Genomic DNA, 18672 nt, shown 5'->3' on the forward strand with positions numbered 1-18672 from the left:
ATGACTCATAATGTTTCAATGTATATTATCCAGACTGAACAACGCAAAAGCAAAATTATTTCACTAAAATTCACAAACATACACTATTTCCAAAATATGAGACATCAATTGACACACAAACACTCACTTTGAAAACACCAATCATGGAATCAGATCGAAGTGAATGCGAATTTAACACCTTTAAAAATAAGGAGAGGCCCATGAGGATAAAGGTAACAACAAACATTATCTCAGACTGTTCCCAATATTTACTACAGTACCAGATATGCAAAACAAAATCAAAATATCGCACACACAATACAACATAAGAAAAAATGTTGGCATGTAATTGTTTTCCCATTTGATTACACCAGGGATGAAGACCAAATATGCTGGAGAGAAGGTCATAACTCAAACAGGTTTCTTAATTTTAAAAGTTCTACATCTTTTCTCCTGTACTCCTACAGTGGAGGAAGTGTTTTCTTTCCATGTTTATTTTTACCTTTTCCATACATCTTGATTAAACCAAGCCACCATCCAGTGACTCACCCCTATGATCCTTCTTTACTATTTCTTCCTGAAAGATGGCGGCATGTTCGGTTCCAGTGGTGTTATTGACTTTTTCTTTTTTTTTTAATTAGTTTTTTTAATACATTTTACAAATTAAAAAACCCCAACTCAAAATGAGGAACATTAATACAGTGCAAAATTAAGCATAAGTTACTGACTTTTTCTAAATCATTTTTTATGATCGCAACACCCTGACGAACAGTAAGAACTTAAAGTACTGCCACACTACCCCAGCAGCAAGATGATTGCTGGCAGAGAAACTGTAGGAGCTGGACTTGGTGTAGCTCGTGCTGCTCTCTGCATCAAAGAGGTATTGGAGGAGTGTGTGTGCGAAGGCAGTGTGCATTCTAACAGCAAGTAATCGTCTTAGTCGCTTTTCTTGTGATCGCAAGACCCTGCCGGGCATTGTTAATATGGAATAGCACAAGTCCGATTCACCGATTTATTGGAGGACAGTGGGGGAGATGCATGTACTTGGCTGTAGTGAGGACAAGGTGTAAAGTCATGGAACCACCTGTTTACAGCAGTCCAGGAATTGGAGTTGGTGCACTCTACTGGAGTGCCAGAGGCAGAGTGGTGCAGTGGTGAAGCTGGAGTCGGTGCTGCCATCAGTGCTCACTCAGCAGAAGACAAACCATATTGTGTTCAACTGCATACTACTGCAACATTCAGGGTCTTGGACTACATTTTTTTGTGTGACTGTACTTTACTGATATTTTCTATGTACTTGCTATCTTATACGTACTTTTATTTTATATGCGCTAAATGTGCCTTGTGCTCTGTATGACTATTAGTGTTTCATTTGCCTGTTCATGTATGGTTGAATGACAATTAAACTTGAACTTAAACTACATGCCAAACAAAGGAGCTGGTTGTGGACTACAGGAGGAATAGAAATGGGCAAACCCCTATTGACATCAATGGATCTGGGGTTGAGAGGGTGAATAGCTTTAAGTTCCTTGGCATACACATCACCGATGATCTCACATGGTCTGTACATACCGGCTGTGTGGTGAAGAAAGCACAACAGCACCATTTTTCCCTCAGACGGTTGAATAAGTTTAGTACAGGCCCCCAAATCCTAAGGGGCACAATTGAGAGCATCCTGACTGGCTGCATCACTGCCTGGTATGGGAGCTATACTTCCCTCAATCACAGGACTCTGCAGAGAGTGGTGCGGAAAGCCCAGCACATCTGTAGACGTGAATTTCCCACTATTCAGGATATTTAAAGACCGGAGTGTAAAAAGAGCCCGAAGGATCATTGGGGACCTGAGTCACCCTAACCACAAACTGTTCCAGTCGCTACCATCTGGAAAACGATATCACGGCATAAAAGTCAGGAGCAACAGGCTCCGGGACAGCTTCTTCCACCAGGCCAACAAACTAATTAATTCTTGCTGATACAATTCTATTTCTGTCATATTGACTGTCCTGTTGTACATACCATTTATTACAAATCACTATAAACTGCACATTGCACATTTAGACGGAGATGTAACGTAAAGATTTTTACTCCTCATGTATATGAAGGATGTAAATAATTAGTCAATTCAGTCCAAGCAGAAAGTTGTTAGATGCATAAATAACAGGGCGGTGTGAAACAGGCTAGAAACTCAATACCACCTACTTTACATTTAGAAACGGGTAGCAGAGTATAAAAATAGAGGACATAGCTTTTAAGTGAGTGTGGAAAGACCTCAAGGGGCTCTAAGAAGCAAATTTTTCCACACAGAGAGTGGTGGGCTATGGAATAACCTTCCAATGGAGGTCGTAGGGGTAGGTGCAACTACACAACACTTGGGGGGAAAAAAGCACTTAGACAGGGATTTGGATGGGAAAGGCTTAGAGAGAGTTGGGGAAAATACAGACAAATGGAACCAGCTTAAATAAGCATCTTCATCAGCATGAACAAGTTGGACTGAAGTGCCTGTTTCCATGCAGTATAACTCCATGAATCTATACTCGGTGCTCACTTTATTAGGTACACCTGCTCATTAATGCAAATATCTAATTAGCCAATCATGTGGCAGCAACTCAATGCATAAAAGCATGCAGACATAGTCAAGAAGTTTAGTTGTTGTTCAGACCAAACATCAGAATGGGAAGAAATATGATCTAAGTGACTTAGACTATGGAATGATTGTTGGTGCCAGACTGGGTGGTTTGAGTATCTCTTGATCTCCTGGGATTTTCATGCACAGCAGTCTCTAGAATTTACAGAGAATACTGCAAAAGGACAAAAAAAAATCCAGTTAGTCAGCATTCTGACTGGCTGCATCACCATCTGGTATGAGAATGGTTGGGTGGTGGCTACTCAAAGTAAGTTGCAGAAACTTGTAAAATTAGTCAGTTCAATCATGAGTAGTAGCCTCCATAGTTTCCAAGACATCTTTAAAGAGTGGTGCCTTAGGAAGGCGGTATCCATCATTAAAGATCCCAGCACCCAGGACATGCCCTCTTCTCATTGCTACCACTGGAAAGGAGGTACAGAAGCCTGAAGGCACTCACTCAGTGATTCAGGAACAGCTTCTTCCCCTCTGCCATCCGATTTCTACATGGACACTGAATCCATGAGCACCACCCCACTACTTTATTTGTTTTTTTTGCACTATTTATTTTAGCTTAACTATTTAATAGATGCACACATACACTCTTAATGTAATTCTTTTTTCCTCTATACACCCTATCCTCGTTATATGCGTCTTCAGACTATGCAGATTCAGTTATGTGAGGAACCTATTTCTACCAACGTCTCCTTATATGCATCCAAAACTCACAGTTATGCCAGGAGCTCTGCTTTTCTGCCAATACAAGTCACGTGCGCACCCCTCACAGTTGGGACAAGAAGCACCGCTTTTCTGCCAATACAAGTCACGTGCGCACCCCTCACAGTTGGGACAAGAAGCACCGCTTTTCTGCCAATACAAGTCAGGTGTGCACACCTCACAGTTTCACTCCCGCCAGTCTCGCATTGGTTTTGGCAAGGTGTAGATGTGCGATCTTGCGCTCTTAAATTTTTGTTGGTTTTACCTACAGTGCAGTGATTTTGTGCTTGAAATATTCAACTATGCCTCCTAAGCATCTGATTTCATGTCCTGGACCATCAGCCAAGTGTCAGAGAAACGCTTTAAAATTTGAAAAAAAAGTTAGAAATTATAAACAGTGCGGCATCAGGTGAAGGTAACACAGCTCTGGGATGCTACTGCCGGGAACAGAACTTTGCCTTTACAACTCTTCTGTTGCTTGACAATGCGCCAGCCCATCCTAAACATTTGGGCAGCATTCATCGTAATATAACAGTGCATTTCCTGCTGCCTAACACAACATCACTGATTCAACCACTGGACCAAGGTGTTCCAGAAACATTCAAGTTTTTTTTACGGCAAACTATCTCTCAGATACTGCAAGCAACAGACGATTCTGAAAATCCCAGGAGTTTACCAATGGTGAGGGAATGGTGGAGGTCGGAACACTTAGCACAAATGGTGATGGACATGGACCCAAGTATAGAACGGAGTCAGCATTTCAGTCGTTCCGACATCAACCCTTCTTCCCTACAAGCAAATTTATGCTGAAAAACAAAATGCTCCCAAGCAAACAACCCTCACCAATTTATTCAAATCGGTGTCAGCTCCTGCTGCCGGGATTTCTAAGAGTTCTGTGAGTCTTTCTTCACCCCTTGCTGTGCTTGATGTGATCCTGACACCACAACACTCACTCATCTCCCAGAGCGAATACACCTGCCACTGTTGGTGAGTACTGTACACCCTAGTATGTTAACTTTCTATGATTTATTACATTGAATATTACCTAAAATTGATGAAATATAAATGTTGCCTTGTGGTACTGCTTTTGTGTCGTATTGGTATGAAAATGTGAATAAATTACAGATAAAACATATTCAGGAAGCCCTCTGGAACGCATCCCTATTTTCTCCATTTAAGTAATTATTCACATTATGTGTCGACTGCAAGGAACGTATCCCCCGCATATAACAAAGATACGGTGTATTTATTGTGTATTTTATTGCTTTACTGCCATAAAATTAACAAACTTAACAACGTATGCCAGTGATATTAAGCCTGATTCTCAAATGCCAATTTCTGTGTAAATTTTACACACTTTTTGGAACTGGCAGACAGTTTTTAAAATCAACATTGACAGCAAGAGTGTCTATCCCATGAAATACTTTCAGCTGTGATTTGCAAACAATTCAAATTTTTTGTTAGCTTTGGGTTAACCTACCTGAATGTGTATAGAAGTATTGAAGACTTCAGAAGGTGTTTTATGAAAATTCTGAAAGAAAATCTGTGCAAAACAAAATATAGCATTGGATTAGGTGCTATCCTGAGGAACAAGAAAACCAAAGCAGGTTTCACTTCACTCCTTAAACATAATCAATCGAGACCATAAGCCAGGAGCAGATTTAGGCCATTCAAATCGATTCAGCCCATCAAATCTGCTCCCATCATTCCATTATGATTGGTTTATGAGCCTCTCAATCCCATTTTCCTGCCACATCCTTGTAACCTTTGACAACTTTACTAATCAAGAACCCAGCAACCTTCGCTTTAAATATACCCAATGACTTTGCTTCCACAGCCGTCTGTGGCAATGAATTCCACAGAATCACAATTCAAAATATAAAGGTAGATTATCCATGGTTTGCTGCTTTATGTAACCCACACCCCCAGCCCCCAAGCTGTATAATATATTTTTCATGTTCTTTTAGCAAGGACTCTGAAGGCAATCTAGACAGCAAACACAGAGGAACTGACTAAACCCTACTCTCAAACATAGCCAATCCCACTCTCATGAATTGCATACAACAGTCCACATTCTTGCATTCCCATGGCCATATTCTCTCACATGCCTCATAAACACTCAAACTGTCCAAAATAAACTTGCGCATAGCCACACCCTTAACCCCAACCATATGCATTTACCTCCATTCAACACATGCATGCACAAAATCCACTCACTCACCTACTCCTGAAGTTCAAAGTTATACATCCAAAATCAATGGCATCTTGTTTCTTTTCACATTTTTTAACATATAAAATCTCCTTAAGCCTATTCAGACAATAAATAAGATTATGACTAATTTTTATCTCATGCTGGTTTACAAAGTCTTTTACCTCTACAAATGAATAACTATAACCACTAATAAAATATATCAATCATGATCAAATTTCAAATAAAGTACTGTGTTCATGCTCTTTCACAGAAAAGTTCCAGATTTCATACACAAGAAATTCTGCAGATGCTGGAAATCTTGAGCAATACACACAAGATGCTGGAAGAACTCAAAGTCAGGCAGAATCTCAGGAAAAGAATAAACAGTTGACGTTTCATCCCAAGACCCTTCATTTGTACCAGATTTCCAATGTTTTATGAAGAAATGTTTCCTGGCATAAATCAATGGTTTGACTCAAATTCTGAGCTTATTGCACATCTTATAAGACCTTCAACGCTCCCCCACCTCCATTTCCCTATGTTAACTCAATGCTTTCTCTCTGCTATAACTCAATGCCTTAATCACTGTAAAAATTCACTGTTGGATGTTCCAGGATGACCCTGTAGTACAACCTCCATTCTTGCATTATTCCCTTTACCTCATCAAAGACCGGATTGTTCCCACGTCTGATTCTGGTTCGAAAAGTCGAGTCTCCTACGTACACCTTCACAACAGGTCTGATATTGAGACCTTGGAGATGCCGGCCTTCGATAATCCGGATTCGAACCTAATCATGAGGATTTCATGTAATTATAGAAACTTGCAGCTTGATGACTATTCCACCCATCATTACGGTGTTAATTACTATGTCTGTGGTACTTTATCACAGATCACTGCTTCTTTTCTAACTCTATAAATGTATCATCCTCAAGCATATGCCAAATCTTTTCTGCAATTATTTATGGAATCAGCTTCCTCCACCATCTCAAACTCAAAATACTTTTCATCAAATTCCCTTTAGATTTTCTAATTATTTAAGATCTACATTCACTGGTTATTGGCCCATTCACCGGGGCGGAGCTAAGCAAAATTAAACCTCTCATCAATTTGGAAATTTCATGTCCCATTCTAACTTCTTGTAACCAACTACTTTTCAGACAGTAAACATCTTGGGAAGCTCACACTTGACCTTCCTCAAGGCCTTTACATCCTTCCTGTGGTGCCACCCAGCACTCTCAACGATATTCCAACTAAAGTGAAGTGGACAGAGTTATAATACTGCACTACATTGAAGGGATGTTTGAGGAGATGCACTTTTGCAGGACTAATTTGCAAAGTTAGTTCAAAGTAAAGAACATGATTTTGTAAAGTGAGGATGAGCAGAGAATATGGTATCCAATTACATAAATCCCGAGGTTATTTTCTCTTATTTTATTGACATAGAAAGACAATATTCAACACAAACTCTGTGGCAGCTCTCAAAGAAATTCTATCGAACAATTTATTTCCCTGTAACCTAGTCTCTCTAACATGCCTATCAGTTCACACTGAATTCTCCTACTACATACGCTATGCAAGAAGTGCATGGTTACTCACTTTTGTAGAAGGAATAAAGGCACAGACTATTTTCTAAAGAGGAAGAAAATTCAAAAACCAGAGGTGCAAAAGGACTTGGGAGTCCTCATGTAGCATTCCCTAATGGTTAACTTGCAGGATGAGTTGGTGGTAACGGAGGCAAATGCAATGTTAGCACTCATTTTGAATGGTCTAGAATATAAAAGCAAGAATGTAATGTTCAGGCTTTATAAGACATTGGTCATACTGCACGGAGTATTACAAGCAGTTTTGGACCCCTTATCTAAGAAAAGATGTGCTAGCATTGAAGAAGGTCCAGAGGCGGTTCAAGAGAATGTTCCAGGAATTAAAGCATTAATGCATATATGTGGAGCATTTGATGGCTCTGGGCCAGTACTCACTGGAGTTTAGAAGAAAGGAGGACGGGTATGGGGCGGAAGCTCAATGAAACCTAGCAAGTATTAAAAAGGCCATATAGAGTGGATGTTGGAAAGGATGTTTTCTATAATGAGTGAGTCTAACATTAGAATGGAAGGATGTCCATTCAGAACAGAGATGAGGAATTTCTTAAGCCAGAGGGTGGTAAATCTGTGGAATCAATTGCCAAAGATGCCTGTGGAGGTCATGTCACCAGGTATACTTAAAACTGTGGTTGATAAGTTCTTGATTAGTCAGGGTATCAAATGTCATGGGGCAAAGACAGGAGAATGGAGTTGAGAGGGATAAGAAACTAGCTGTGATGGAATGGCAGAGCAGATTGATGAGCCAAATGGCCTAATACCACTCCTATTTCTTATGATCTTACAGGTAATTTATAGTTACCAATTATCCTACCAACTTGCACATCTCTTGAGATGTGAGAGGAATTCATAGAGTCCATGGGAGAAACCCATATGATCAAAGGAAAAACGTACAAATTCTATACAGCGAGTACTTGAGGTTGAGATCAGGCTGCTGAAACAATGCAATTGAGCAAATTGAGAATTGACCTCATCATTGTTCAGTATGTCAGATCACTTTGGAAAAGCCACAAGCCTCAAGTGCTGTAGAATTTCTCAGTTTCCACTTTAGCAAGACAAGAAAAGGCTGAATTTTGCCCATAGGCTAGAGTTGGATACACAGGAAAACAGGATGTTACCCTGATTGTAAGGTACAATATTCTATAGTTATAGTTGAGCTATAGTACATATAAATTAGTTGTTAATCTTTCCATAATCAATCACCTAGCTAAATCAGTCAAGAAAACTACTTTGATCAAATAGAACAAGCCAAATATTCCCCAATACAGACATATACAATATGAATTGAAAGCACAGTCATTGCAACTCAGCGAGTGTGTACGAGTGAGTCGCTTACAATGATACAACTTGTGGGCAGAATGTCCGCTTTACCTGGAAATCTTCTGGTTTATTTGAGTTCCTAGTGAACTTTGAGGTCCCTTTGACTGCATCTTGTTCTGGAGGCAAAGACTGAGGTCTTGCTGCAGGCTCCTGTACCCCAGTGATGTTTGTTACAGATGGTGGCTGCTCAGTTTTGCCTAAAAGGAAAAAGCATATCACTCACTCGTGCACACATTCAAGCTGCATGTGTCCTGTCGAATACGTGCAGCTGCAGAATGCACAAAGACATCTCGTGCCTCCACACACACAGCAGTCACACATTGCAATTACCCCATTACAGACATACTCCCACAGAAAAACATCAGCATTTCCACTCAAATGCATGGAATTATAGATCTATACAGTACAAGATTGGGTTCTTTTGACCATGTTTACCTTTCAAACTATCTAACTTCTCTCATTTATCTGCATTAGGTCTGTATCTTTCTATACCTTGCCTATTCAAGTGCTTGTCTAATTGTCTCCTACAGATAGTGAAAACTAATTCCACCACCTTTGTTAAAGTATTTTTCAAATATCAATAACAATCTGTTAAAAGGACTTACCCCTCAGATATTGGCTATATTCCAATATAAAAGAGTTAAGATGGCGCCAATTGGCTGCCTCTTTGAACTCATCTGCAAAAAAAAAAGCCTAATTTCTCTATTTAGTGTCTTTTTCCCTTTTCAAGGTGGTTGGGGTTCTATGGAAGGTCTCATCAGTAGGTGGCACTCAAACTGTGTTGCTTTTTTTTTTACAGCAGATGAGTTCCCATTCCTGGAACTCATCAGCCGATTGTCATTCACTAGGCAAGGCTTGGAAGATGGCGTCTCTGAGCTGAGGCCCTGCGGATGACCAATTTCAGACCAGTGTTGCCAACTGAGGCGTTACGGGAGATAGAACCTCAGGATTTCGATGCAGCAGACTGTAATATTGTAACAGCGACTGTCAGTCTCCACATTTGCCTTGAAAATTGGTGATATATTTCTGTGCCTTGTTAATGAAAGACAGAGCCTGTGGCATGTTGAACTGTCGGGTAAACATCAGTTTTTGTTGACTGCAAATCATGGGCTCTCTTTGGGTGCTTAGCTGGTGGGTGGTGGGCACTGATGCTTTTGCTGAAACAGGTTGTGGGAGGAGGGGAGGTTGATGCTTGCTGCTGCTTGGGTGGAGGGAGGGGAATTTGGGGTTCTAAAGTTTTTCTGTTGTTTATTCTTTTGTTGTTCTGTGGATGTCTGCAAAGGCAAGTATTTCAGGTTGTATACGTTCTCTGATAACAAATAGAACCATTTGAAACCATTTATACTTAAGGCAAGAGTGGATCAGTTCTTGATGAGTAAAGATGTCAAAGGTTATGGGGAGAAGGCAGGTGAATGGAGTTGAGACAGAGAAAATAAGTTTGTCATGTTTAAATGGCAGAGTAAACTAGACCAGTATAATCTCTACCACTAACATAAGCAAGGCTTGCCGGCTTATAATTACATGACTTATCTATGCTGTCCTTCTTAAATAACAGAACATTAGCTAACCCCTAATCTTCTACATCTCATCAATGGCTAACAAAGATGCAAAAATCTCCATCATGGCCTCTGCTACCCTTTCCCTTGCTTTCCACAGCAACCTGAGATAGATCTCATCTGGTCATTTGTTTTTATTAATCCTCATGTCTCCCATGACACTTTCCACCACCTTCCCCGCAGCTTTTAAAGCTTATTTTTTGTCTTCTTTGTAGTTCTAACAAAGGTTCTTCAATCTGAAATGTTGACTCTGTTTTTCTTCCCACAGAAGTGGTCAGACCCACTGAATATTTCCAGCATTTGCAATTTTGCAATTTTCACCTTCAGCATGGTTTCAAGAAAAGGAATTAGTCATTTAACGCTGAGATGAAGTTCTTCCCTCTGAGGATTGTGAATCTTTGGAACTCCCAAGATGGCTGATGAGGCTTACTCACCAAACACATACAAGGTGAAATTAAATCAGCTTAATCTTGAACTTTAATGAAATTACAGGGTTTTGGGGACCAGGCAGCAGAGTGGAAAGAGGTTAAGATCAGCTGTGATTTTACTGCAGATGGCAACAGACCTTTCTTTTCTTTTTCAATCTTTTTATTAATATCAAAATAGTGGATATACATAGTATTGCTACATAATTATTGGGATTACATTGTTAATAGATAACATATATAATCATATATTCAGTTAATACAAAGGTAATAAACCTCCCAAAAATGTTCAAATACAAATGAAGAGTTCACAAAAAAAGGATTAACATATCCAAAAAGAAAAATATATATACCCCACCCAAAAAACTAAACTAACCAATACTAAACTGACAGAAAAATAAAGAAAAAAACATCGACTGTTTATAGCATCAAAAAAAAACATGACCATTAGTGTCACCAGTTCCGAACCTCCCTACATATATTAACACAAGAATAGGTTTGGAAAGAGGTCAAACCACATCATATGAAAGTGTTGAATAAAAGGCCTCCAAGTCTGATCAAATTTAATAGAAGGATCGTATATAACTCTTCTGATTTTTTTCTAAGATTAAACATAACAAAGTTTGAGAGAACCAATGAAATGTGGTGGGAGGATTAATCTCCTTCCAATTCAGCAAAAATCGATCTTTTAGCTATTAATGTGAGAACTGCAATCATACGACGCGCTGAAGAGGTTAAATGGTGTGGTTCTATCATTGGTAAACCAAAAATTGCCGTAATAGGATGAGGTTGTAAATCAATATTCAAAACAGTTGAAATAATATCAAAGATATCTTCCCAATATTTTTTCAAAGCGGAACATGACCAAAACATATGAGTTAAAGAAGCGGTCTCAGAGTAACATCTGTCACATACTGGACTTGTATGAGAATAATAACGAGCTAATTTATCCTTAGACATATGGGCCCTATGAACTACTTCGAATTGTTTCAACGAATGTTTAGCACATATAGAGGACGAGTTAACTAACTGATACTCTATGGATAGTTTGGAAAAAAAATTTAGATTCTTCTCAGCAAGGTGCAATAGCATCTATCTACAACATAATTATGAAAATTTGTTCAGATGCATCTAATAAAATTAAAAATGATTGGGAAAGGGAGCCTACCTTACCTATCAAAAAATGGGAAAAAATTCTTCAATAACTCATCCTCTATATGCGCAACAGACCTTTCACACTGGGCAGAATTTGAAACTTAAGTCTGGTATATTTCTTTACCTCCCCTGGGAGTTTCAAGAGAGTTAACATGTTAGCACATGCCAGACAGTGTATTAACTCACTGATCTAATTATCCTTCTACTTTGAAGCTGAAACTAAGGGTCTGAAATAAATAGATATTCTATACACATTTAAAAGCCTTGTACATTTTTGTAGAACCTTTCACAATCACAGAGTGCTTTATAAGTGCGGCTACTATTGTCCAACTCAAAATTCATATAAAATACCTCACTTACCATCCTGCTTTTCTCTTTTATTAGTTGTGGGTGTATCATAGAATATATCAAAGCTTATTGTGTTCTAGAAAAGGGAGATGAAAATCAGATCTCCATTTAGTTCCTCCCCCCAGCAACCACTTGCATAGACAAGAACAGTGACCACTTTCCACTTTGCAATTCAAAACTGAGTAGCCTACTGATATTTATCCACTGAGGATTTCACATGAATTTCCTCTTGACTTCAGAAATCCTTGCTGAAGGTACATCAGCAATCTGATGTGATACCTTCCACTTGTCTAGATGTTTCTAACTCAATCAACACTCAGAAAGTTCAACTGTAGGCAAATTAGAGCAGCCTGCCTGATCTGCACTCCCTCTTTCTATGTACACATAGCATAAGTGCTATGTGTGCAGCTTGTCCTGGGGCTACGAACGAATTCCGTTCCTAAGTCTATCTTTAAGTCAGATTTGTACGCAAGTCGGAACAGGTACATCCAGTATTATTCAACGTCAGTTAGTCAAACGTTTCTCTTAGTATATAGTATATATTTTACCTTTCTATGCATATAAAACACTTAAGAAACATATGTATTTCAATAAATGAACCACTGTGTTGCTTAGTAATAATTGTAGCTTTCATCGGGGCAGGACCTTTCGCATGCTCCATTATTCTCACCTTATCCTTTTAAATTGTTCCGATTGTTAACCGACTGTAGCCTAACGCTTTTCCATTGACCATTGGCACTTTCGATCGCTTTATTTTCAATCATGATCATTTTCCATTAATGGAACAGAAACACTGCGGATTCAGTTGCAGCCGCGGGCAGCAGGTTCTGAGCTCCCCTGAGTCCTACAGTCTTCCTGCACTGAAACAGGTTAAATTGGACAACTGGGGACGGAGCTGACTGGAAAAGGGGGTCAGGGTGAATCTTGCTAAGAAGTTTTTAAGCCAAATACAAAGTTACACACTCAACACAGTGCTAACAGCAACGTGATCTGAATTAAAATGGTGGACAGCCTTCTCCTTCCTTGAGCTGACGAATTTTTAATATAATAGGCTTTATGGCAGGCTGTTTGTAAGTACAAGTTGTTCGTAAGTCAGATGTTTGTAACTCAGGGACACCCTGTACATCTACAAAATACATTGCAGAAATTTACATTACTGTTCTGACATCTTCTATCAATCCTAGAATACCTGAATTTGCACAAATGCTATGAATACCAGCAAATGCTGATATGTCAACAAGTTACCACTTTCTCCATCATTCAAAATCCTTAGCTATGGAATAAGATACGCAATCTGCTTTTTTATAGAGCCAGAGAACAGAAACAGGTACTTCGAACCTCCAAGAAGCAAGCTTCCTATGATACTAATCCTACACTTTTCCAATTTATTCCCTCCACATTCTCATTAACTCTCCTCCAGATTCTGCTATTCATCTAGAGCTAATCATCCTACCAATTAACAAAAATCCAAACTCCAGAAAGGCAGAACTGGAAATAGGATTGAACTAGAGTTGTAAGAGTGCAAGGCAGTAGCTCCCACCAGAAAATATGGTGAAAGTATTATGGCGACCCACTTTCTGCGCAGGCGAACTGGCTCACAAATAGCCATCGCGTGGGGGGAGACTTTGGTAATGCATCTCTGATGTCATTTCTGCCTGGAGAGGGCAGGCACTAGGGATTAAGTGCCAGCGCCGTGAAGTTTGAATAAACTAGTCTCGAAACGACTTACCGACTGCGCGTCGTTATTTCAGCGCTGTGTGTAGCACATCGTTACATTGGTGACCCCGACAGTCCAAACGGGATTTGGACCAAAGATGACCAACTCTTCATCTGTTCACGCAGTTTTGCTAAAACAGCCGACTTTCTGGACGCTGCGACCATGCGTGTGGTTTAGCCAAGCAGAAGCCCAGTTCCAGATTCTGCAGATAACCTCTGATTCCACGTGTTACTACCACGTGGTGAGTGCCCTTGACCAGGAGACGGCCGCCCAGGTTGCAGATTTCATACAGTCGCCCCTGGAAGAAGGCAAATATGAAGCATTCAAAGTGCTGCTCATTGAGACCTTTGGCCTCTCACGACATAAGCGAGGCACCCGCCTGCTTCACCTGGACGGTTTGGGAGACAGACTGCTGTCAGCATTGATGAACGAGATGCTGTCCCTTGCTGACGGACACAAGCCCTGCCTCATGTTTGAGCAAGCGTTCCTAGAGCGACTGCCCGAGGACATACATCTGCTGCTGGCCAATGCAGATTTCAGCGACCCCCGGAAGGTGGCGGCCCGGGCAGATGTGCTGTGGAAAGCCAAGAGGGAGAGCGTGGTGTCTGTCGGTCAGATTACCAGACCAGGCCCAGCAGGGGGGGCGCACACAACACAGAGGCAGGAGTGAGGAGGCCAGTGAACAGTGTTTCTACCACCAGCGATGGGGCACAAAAGCCCGCCGTTGTCGCCCGCCCTGCAAGGGCCAGGGCCAGTGCCAGCTGCCGCTAATGACTATGGCGGCTGGCCACCAGAACAGCCTCTTGTGTGTCTGGGACAAACAGTCGGGACGCCGCTTCTTAGTCGACACCGGAGCGGAGATCAGCATCTTGCCCCCAACGGGGTACGATACCCACAACAGGAAGCCAGGACCCACCCTGAGGGCCACAAACGGCAGCACGATACGGACCTACAGCACCCGCACAATGCAGCTGCAATTCGGCGCCAGCCGGTTCACGTGGGACTTCACTCTGGCCGCGGAGGCCCAACCACTCCTGGGGGCGGACTTCTTGCGAGCTCACAGCCTGCTGGTCAACTTGCAAGGAAAAAGACTGGTACATGCCAAGATTTTCCAGACGTTCTCCCTGGGTGAAGCCAAGTTGCCAGCCCCACACCTAGACTCCATCACGCTGTCGGACGACGAATTCACCAGAATCCTGGCAGACTTTCCATCGATTCTGGCACCGCAGTTCACGGCAGCCATGCACAGACAAGGGGTACAGCACCACATTCCGACCCAGGGACCACCCCTACACACCCGCGCATGAAGGCTCCCCCCGGAAAAGCTCCGCCTGGCGAAGGAGTTCAAGAGGATGGAGGAATTGGGGATCGTACGGAGGTCCGACAGCCCATGGGCCTCCCCCCTGCAGATGGTGCCCAAAGCAGCCGGGGGTTGGAGACCATGCAGCGACTACCGCAGATTGAACGAGGCTACCTCTCCAGACCGCTACCCCGTGCCGCACATACAGGACTTTGCAGCAAACCTGCACGGGGCAAGAATCTTTTCCAAAGTAGACCTCATCTGGGGATACCATTAAATCCTGGTGCACCCTGAAGACATCCCCAAAACAGCACTCATCACCCCGTTCAGCCTGTTCAAGTTCCTCCGAATGCCGTTCGGCCTGAAGAATGCCGCACATACGTTCTAGCGGCTAATGGATGCGGTGGGACGCGACCTGGACTTTGCGTTCATCTATTTGGACGACATCCTTATAGCCAGCAGTTGTCATCAGGAGCATCTGTCCCACCTCCACCAGCTCTACTCCCGCCTGAGTGATTTCAGCCTCACAATCAACCCAGCCAAATGTCAGTTCAGTCTCGATACCATCGATTTCCTGGGCCACAGGATTACCAAAGACGGGGCAACACCTCTGCCCACCAAGGTAGACGTGATCCGCCACTTTGCCCGGCCCAACACAGTCAAAGGCCTGCAGGAGTTCGTTGGTATGGTGAACTTCTACCACTGTTTCCTCCCCTCAGCAGCCCGTATCATGAGCCCTTTGTACACCCTGATGTCGGGTAAAGGCAAGGACATTACTTGGGACAAGGAGGCCAAGGCCGCTTTCGTTAAAGCCAAGGAAGCCTTGGCAGATGCCGCGATGCTGGTGCACCCCAGAACGGACATTCCGACCGCCCTCACGGTGAATGCATCCGACACAATGTGGTGAACTACATATACCTGTCTGGATTCGCCCCCTGCTGACTGCTCCTGTGGCTCCTCCCACAGACCCCTGTATAAAGGCGATCAAGGCCTGAGCCTGGCCTCTCAGTCTCCAGGATGTAGTATGGTGGTCACTCACTGCTTGTTCCTTCTTCCAGTCAATAAAAGCCGATATCTCGCCTTTACGTCTCAGAGTAAGTTATTGATGGTGCATCACACAGCAGTCAGTGGGGTGCTGGAGCAGCTCATTGAGAGGCGCTGGCAACCCCCGGCATTCTTCAGCAAGCACCTACGACCACCCAAACTCAAGTACAGTGCTTTCGACCGGGAGCTGTTGGCACTGTATCTGGCAATCCAGCGTTTCAGGTACTTCTTAGAAGGCAGGCCATTCACTGTGTTCATGGAGCACAAACCATTGACCTCTGTGTTCACGAAGGTGTCCGATTCCTGGTCAGCTCGCCAGAAGCGACATCTGTCCTGCATCTCCGAATACATGATGGACATCCAGCATGTCTCGGGAAAGGACAACATCATGGCAGACGCACTCTCCAGACCAGCTGTCCAGGCCCTGTCCCTGGGGGTGGACTGGGGGTGGCAGAGGTGCAGCAGGCAGATGACGAGATGCCCAGCTACAGGACTGCAGTCTCGGGTTTGCAGCTGCAGGACTTTCTCGTAGGCCCAGGTGATAGGACCCTCCTGTGCGACGTGGCTACTGGCCAACCTCACCCCATCGTCCCAGCAGCCTGGTGGTGGTGAGTTTTCGACTCCATATACGGTTTGGCACACCCATCTATCAGGACAACCGTCCGGCTGGTCTCCAGCAAGTTCACATGGCACGGACTTCGCAAGCAGGTCAGTGAATGGGCTAGAACGTGCGCGCAGTGCCAAACAGCCAAGGTGCAGCAGCACGCTAAAGCCCCGCTGCAGCAGTTCGAACCCACCCACCAGAGGTACGACCACATTCATGTGGATATCGTGGACCCCCTACCAGTGTCCCGAGCAGCGCGGTACCTCCTAACTATGGTAGACCGGTTCACGAGGTGGCCAGAGGCAGTCCCGCTCACCGACACATCTGCCGATTCCTGCATCCGAGCACTAATTGCAACCTGGGTAGCACGCTTCGGGGTACCGGCCCACATTACCTCCAACAGAGGCGCCCAGTTCACCTCCAGCCTGTGGTCGGCTGTGGCCAGCCTGTTGGGAACTTAGCTACACCACACAACTGCCTACCACCCACAGTCGAACGGACTGGTGGAACGCTTCCACTGTCACTTTAAGTCGGCTCTCGTGGCTCGCCTGAGAGGAGCCAACTGGGTGGACGAGCTTCCCTGGGTCCTGCTTGGAATTCGTACAGCACCCAAGGAGGATCTGCACGCCTCGTCGGCCAAGTTAGTGTACGGCGCGCCCCTGGCCATCCTGGGAGAGTTCATACCAGCCCCAAGGGGGCAAGAGGAAGAACCTGCAGCAGTCCCGGACAGACTACACGAGAGGCTCGGCAACCTGGCCCCTGTATCGACTTCACAGCATGGTCAGACCCCAACCCATGTACCCAAAGACCTGCAGAACTGTAGGTTTGTGTTTGTACGAAGGGGCGGACACCGGGCACCGCTACAGCAGCCGTACAAGGGGCCATTCAAGGTGATCAACAACAACAGGTCCACGTACATTCTGGACATTGGGGGAGAGAGAGGAGGTTTTCACGGTGGACCGACTCGAACCAGCCCATGTGGACTTGGCGCAGCCGGTCCAGATTCAGACACCGCGGCGCAGAGGCAGACCTCCTAAACAGAGGCTGATCCAGACTGTGGACATTGGGGGGGGTACTGCCGGTTCTGGGGGGGGGGGGGTTATGTGGCGACCCTCTTTCTGCGCAGGCGAACTGGCTCACAAATAGCCAGCGCGTGGGGGGAGACTTTGGTAATGCACCTCTGATGTCATTTCCGCCCGGAGAGGGCGGGCACTAGGGATTAAATGCCAACGGTGCGAAGTTTGAATAAACTAGTCTCGAAACGACTTACCGACTGCGTGCCGTTATTTCAGTGCTGTGTGTAGCACATCGCTACAGTATCATCAACATTGCAGACATTCACCACCATCATAACAGATAGGCAGCAAACCACAATCTGCCAGCACCAGCCAACGTAAGAGTGATGAATCACAAACATGAAAAAGTCTGCAGATGCTAGAAATCTGAAGCAATGTGCACAAAATGCTGAAGGAACTCAGCAGGTCAGGCAGCGTCCGTGGAAATGAATAGTTCACTTTTCAGGCTGAGACCCTTCTTCAGGACTGGAAAAAAAAGCTTAGATCTTCATCTGCTCTCAATAGGAGTGTGAGACAGCAGTACTGAGATTATCCATCTTGATTTATTTCAGTGCATTAGGACTATAGTTTTAGACCAGCACAGTGGTGCAGCTTGTAGAGGTGCTGAAATCACATCTCCAGCAATCCACATTCAATCCTGGCATTCGTCTGCATGAAGTCTATGATCTTACAGGTTTCCTGCAGATATTTCAATTTCCTTTCACAATGTGCAGGTTGGCAGGGTAATAGGCAAATGTGATTTCCCCCACTGCAGGAAGCTTGTAGAACAGTGGGGTGAATAAAATGGGATTACTGTAGAACTAATATGGATGGATGCTTGATGGTTGGCTTGAGTATGTGGGCCAAAGAGCCTGTATCCATGCTGTATGACTACATGACCCCAAATTCTAAACCCAATGTAAAAAGTACAAGTCTGTTTTCACTGAATATAGGAAAAAGTAAACAAGTAAAGTACCAGCAGTCATGATTTTAAAAACATTGAATTCCAACTTTGCCATGCTCCATCCCATACTTATAGAAACAT

General features: G+C 43.6%; 1 protein-coding gene across 1 annotated transcript in view; it reads right to left on the reverse strand.

Annotated features, from left to right (window-relative positions):
• LOC132401505 (myoferlin-like) overlaps positions 1 to 16307 on the reverse strand; it is a 152534-nt gene extending 136227 nt beyond the window's left edge. The window contains exons 1-5 of the mRNA XM_059983881.1: positions 16238 to 16307; positions 8475 to 8620; positions 6167 to 6295; positions 4797 to 4859; positions 128 to 178 (exon numbers count right to left, since the gene is read on the reverse strand). Coding sequence (XP_059839864.1) covers positions 128 to 178; positions 4797 to 4859; positions 6167 to 6295; positions 8475 to 8620; positions 16238 to 16307 — 459 coding nt within the window. The remainder of the gene's footprint in view (positions 1 to 127; positions 179 to 4796; positions 4860 to 6166; positions 6296 to 8474; positions 8621 to 16237) is intronic.
• Between the last annotated feature and the right edge of the window lie 2365 nt (positions 16308 to 18672).

This window comes from Hypanus sabinus, chromosome 1, assembly GCF_030144855.1.
Source record: "Hypanus sabinus isolate sHypSab1 chromosome 1, sHypSab1.hap1, whole genome shotgun sequence".
Lineage (NCBI taxonomy): Eukaryota > Metazoa > Chordata > Chondrichthyes > Myliobatiformes > Dasyatidae > Hypanus > Hypanus sabinus.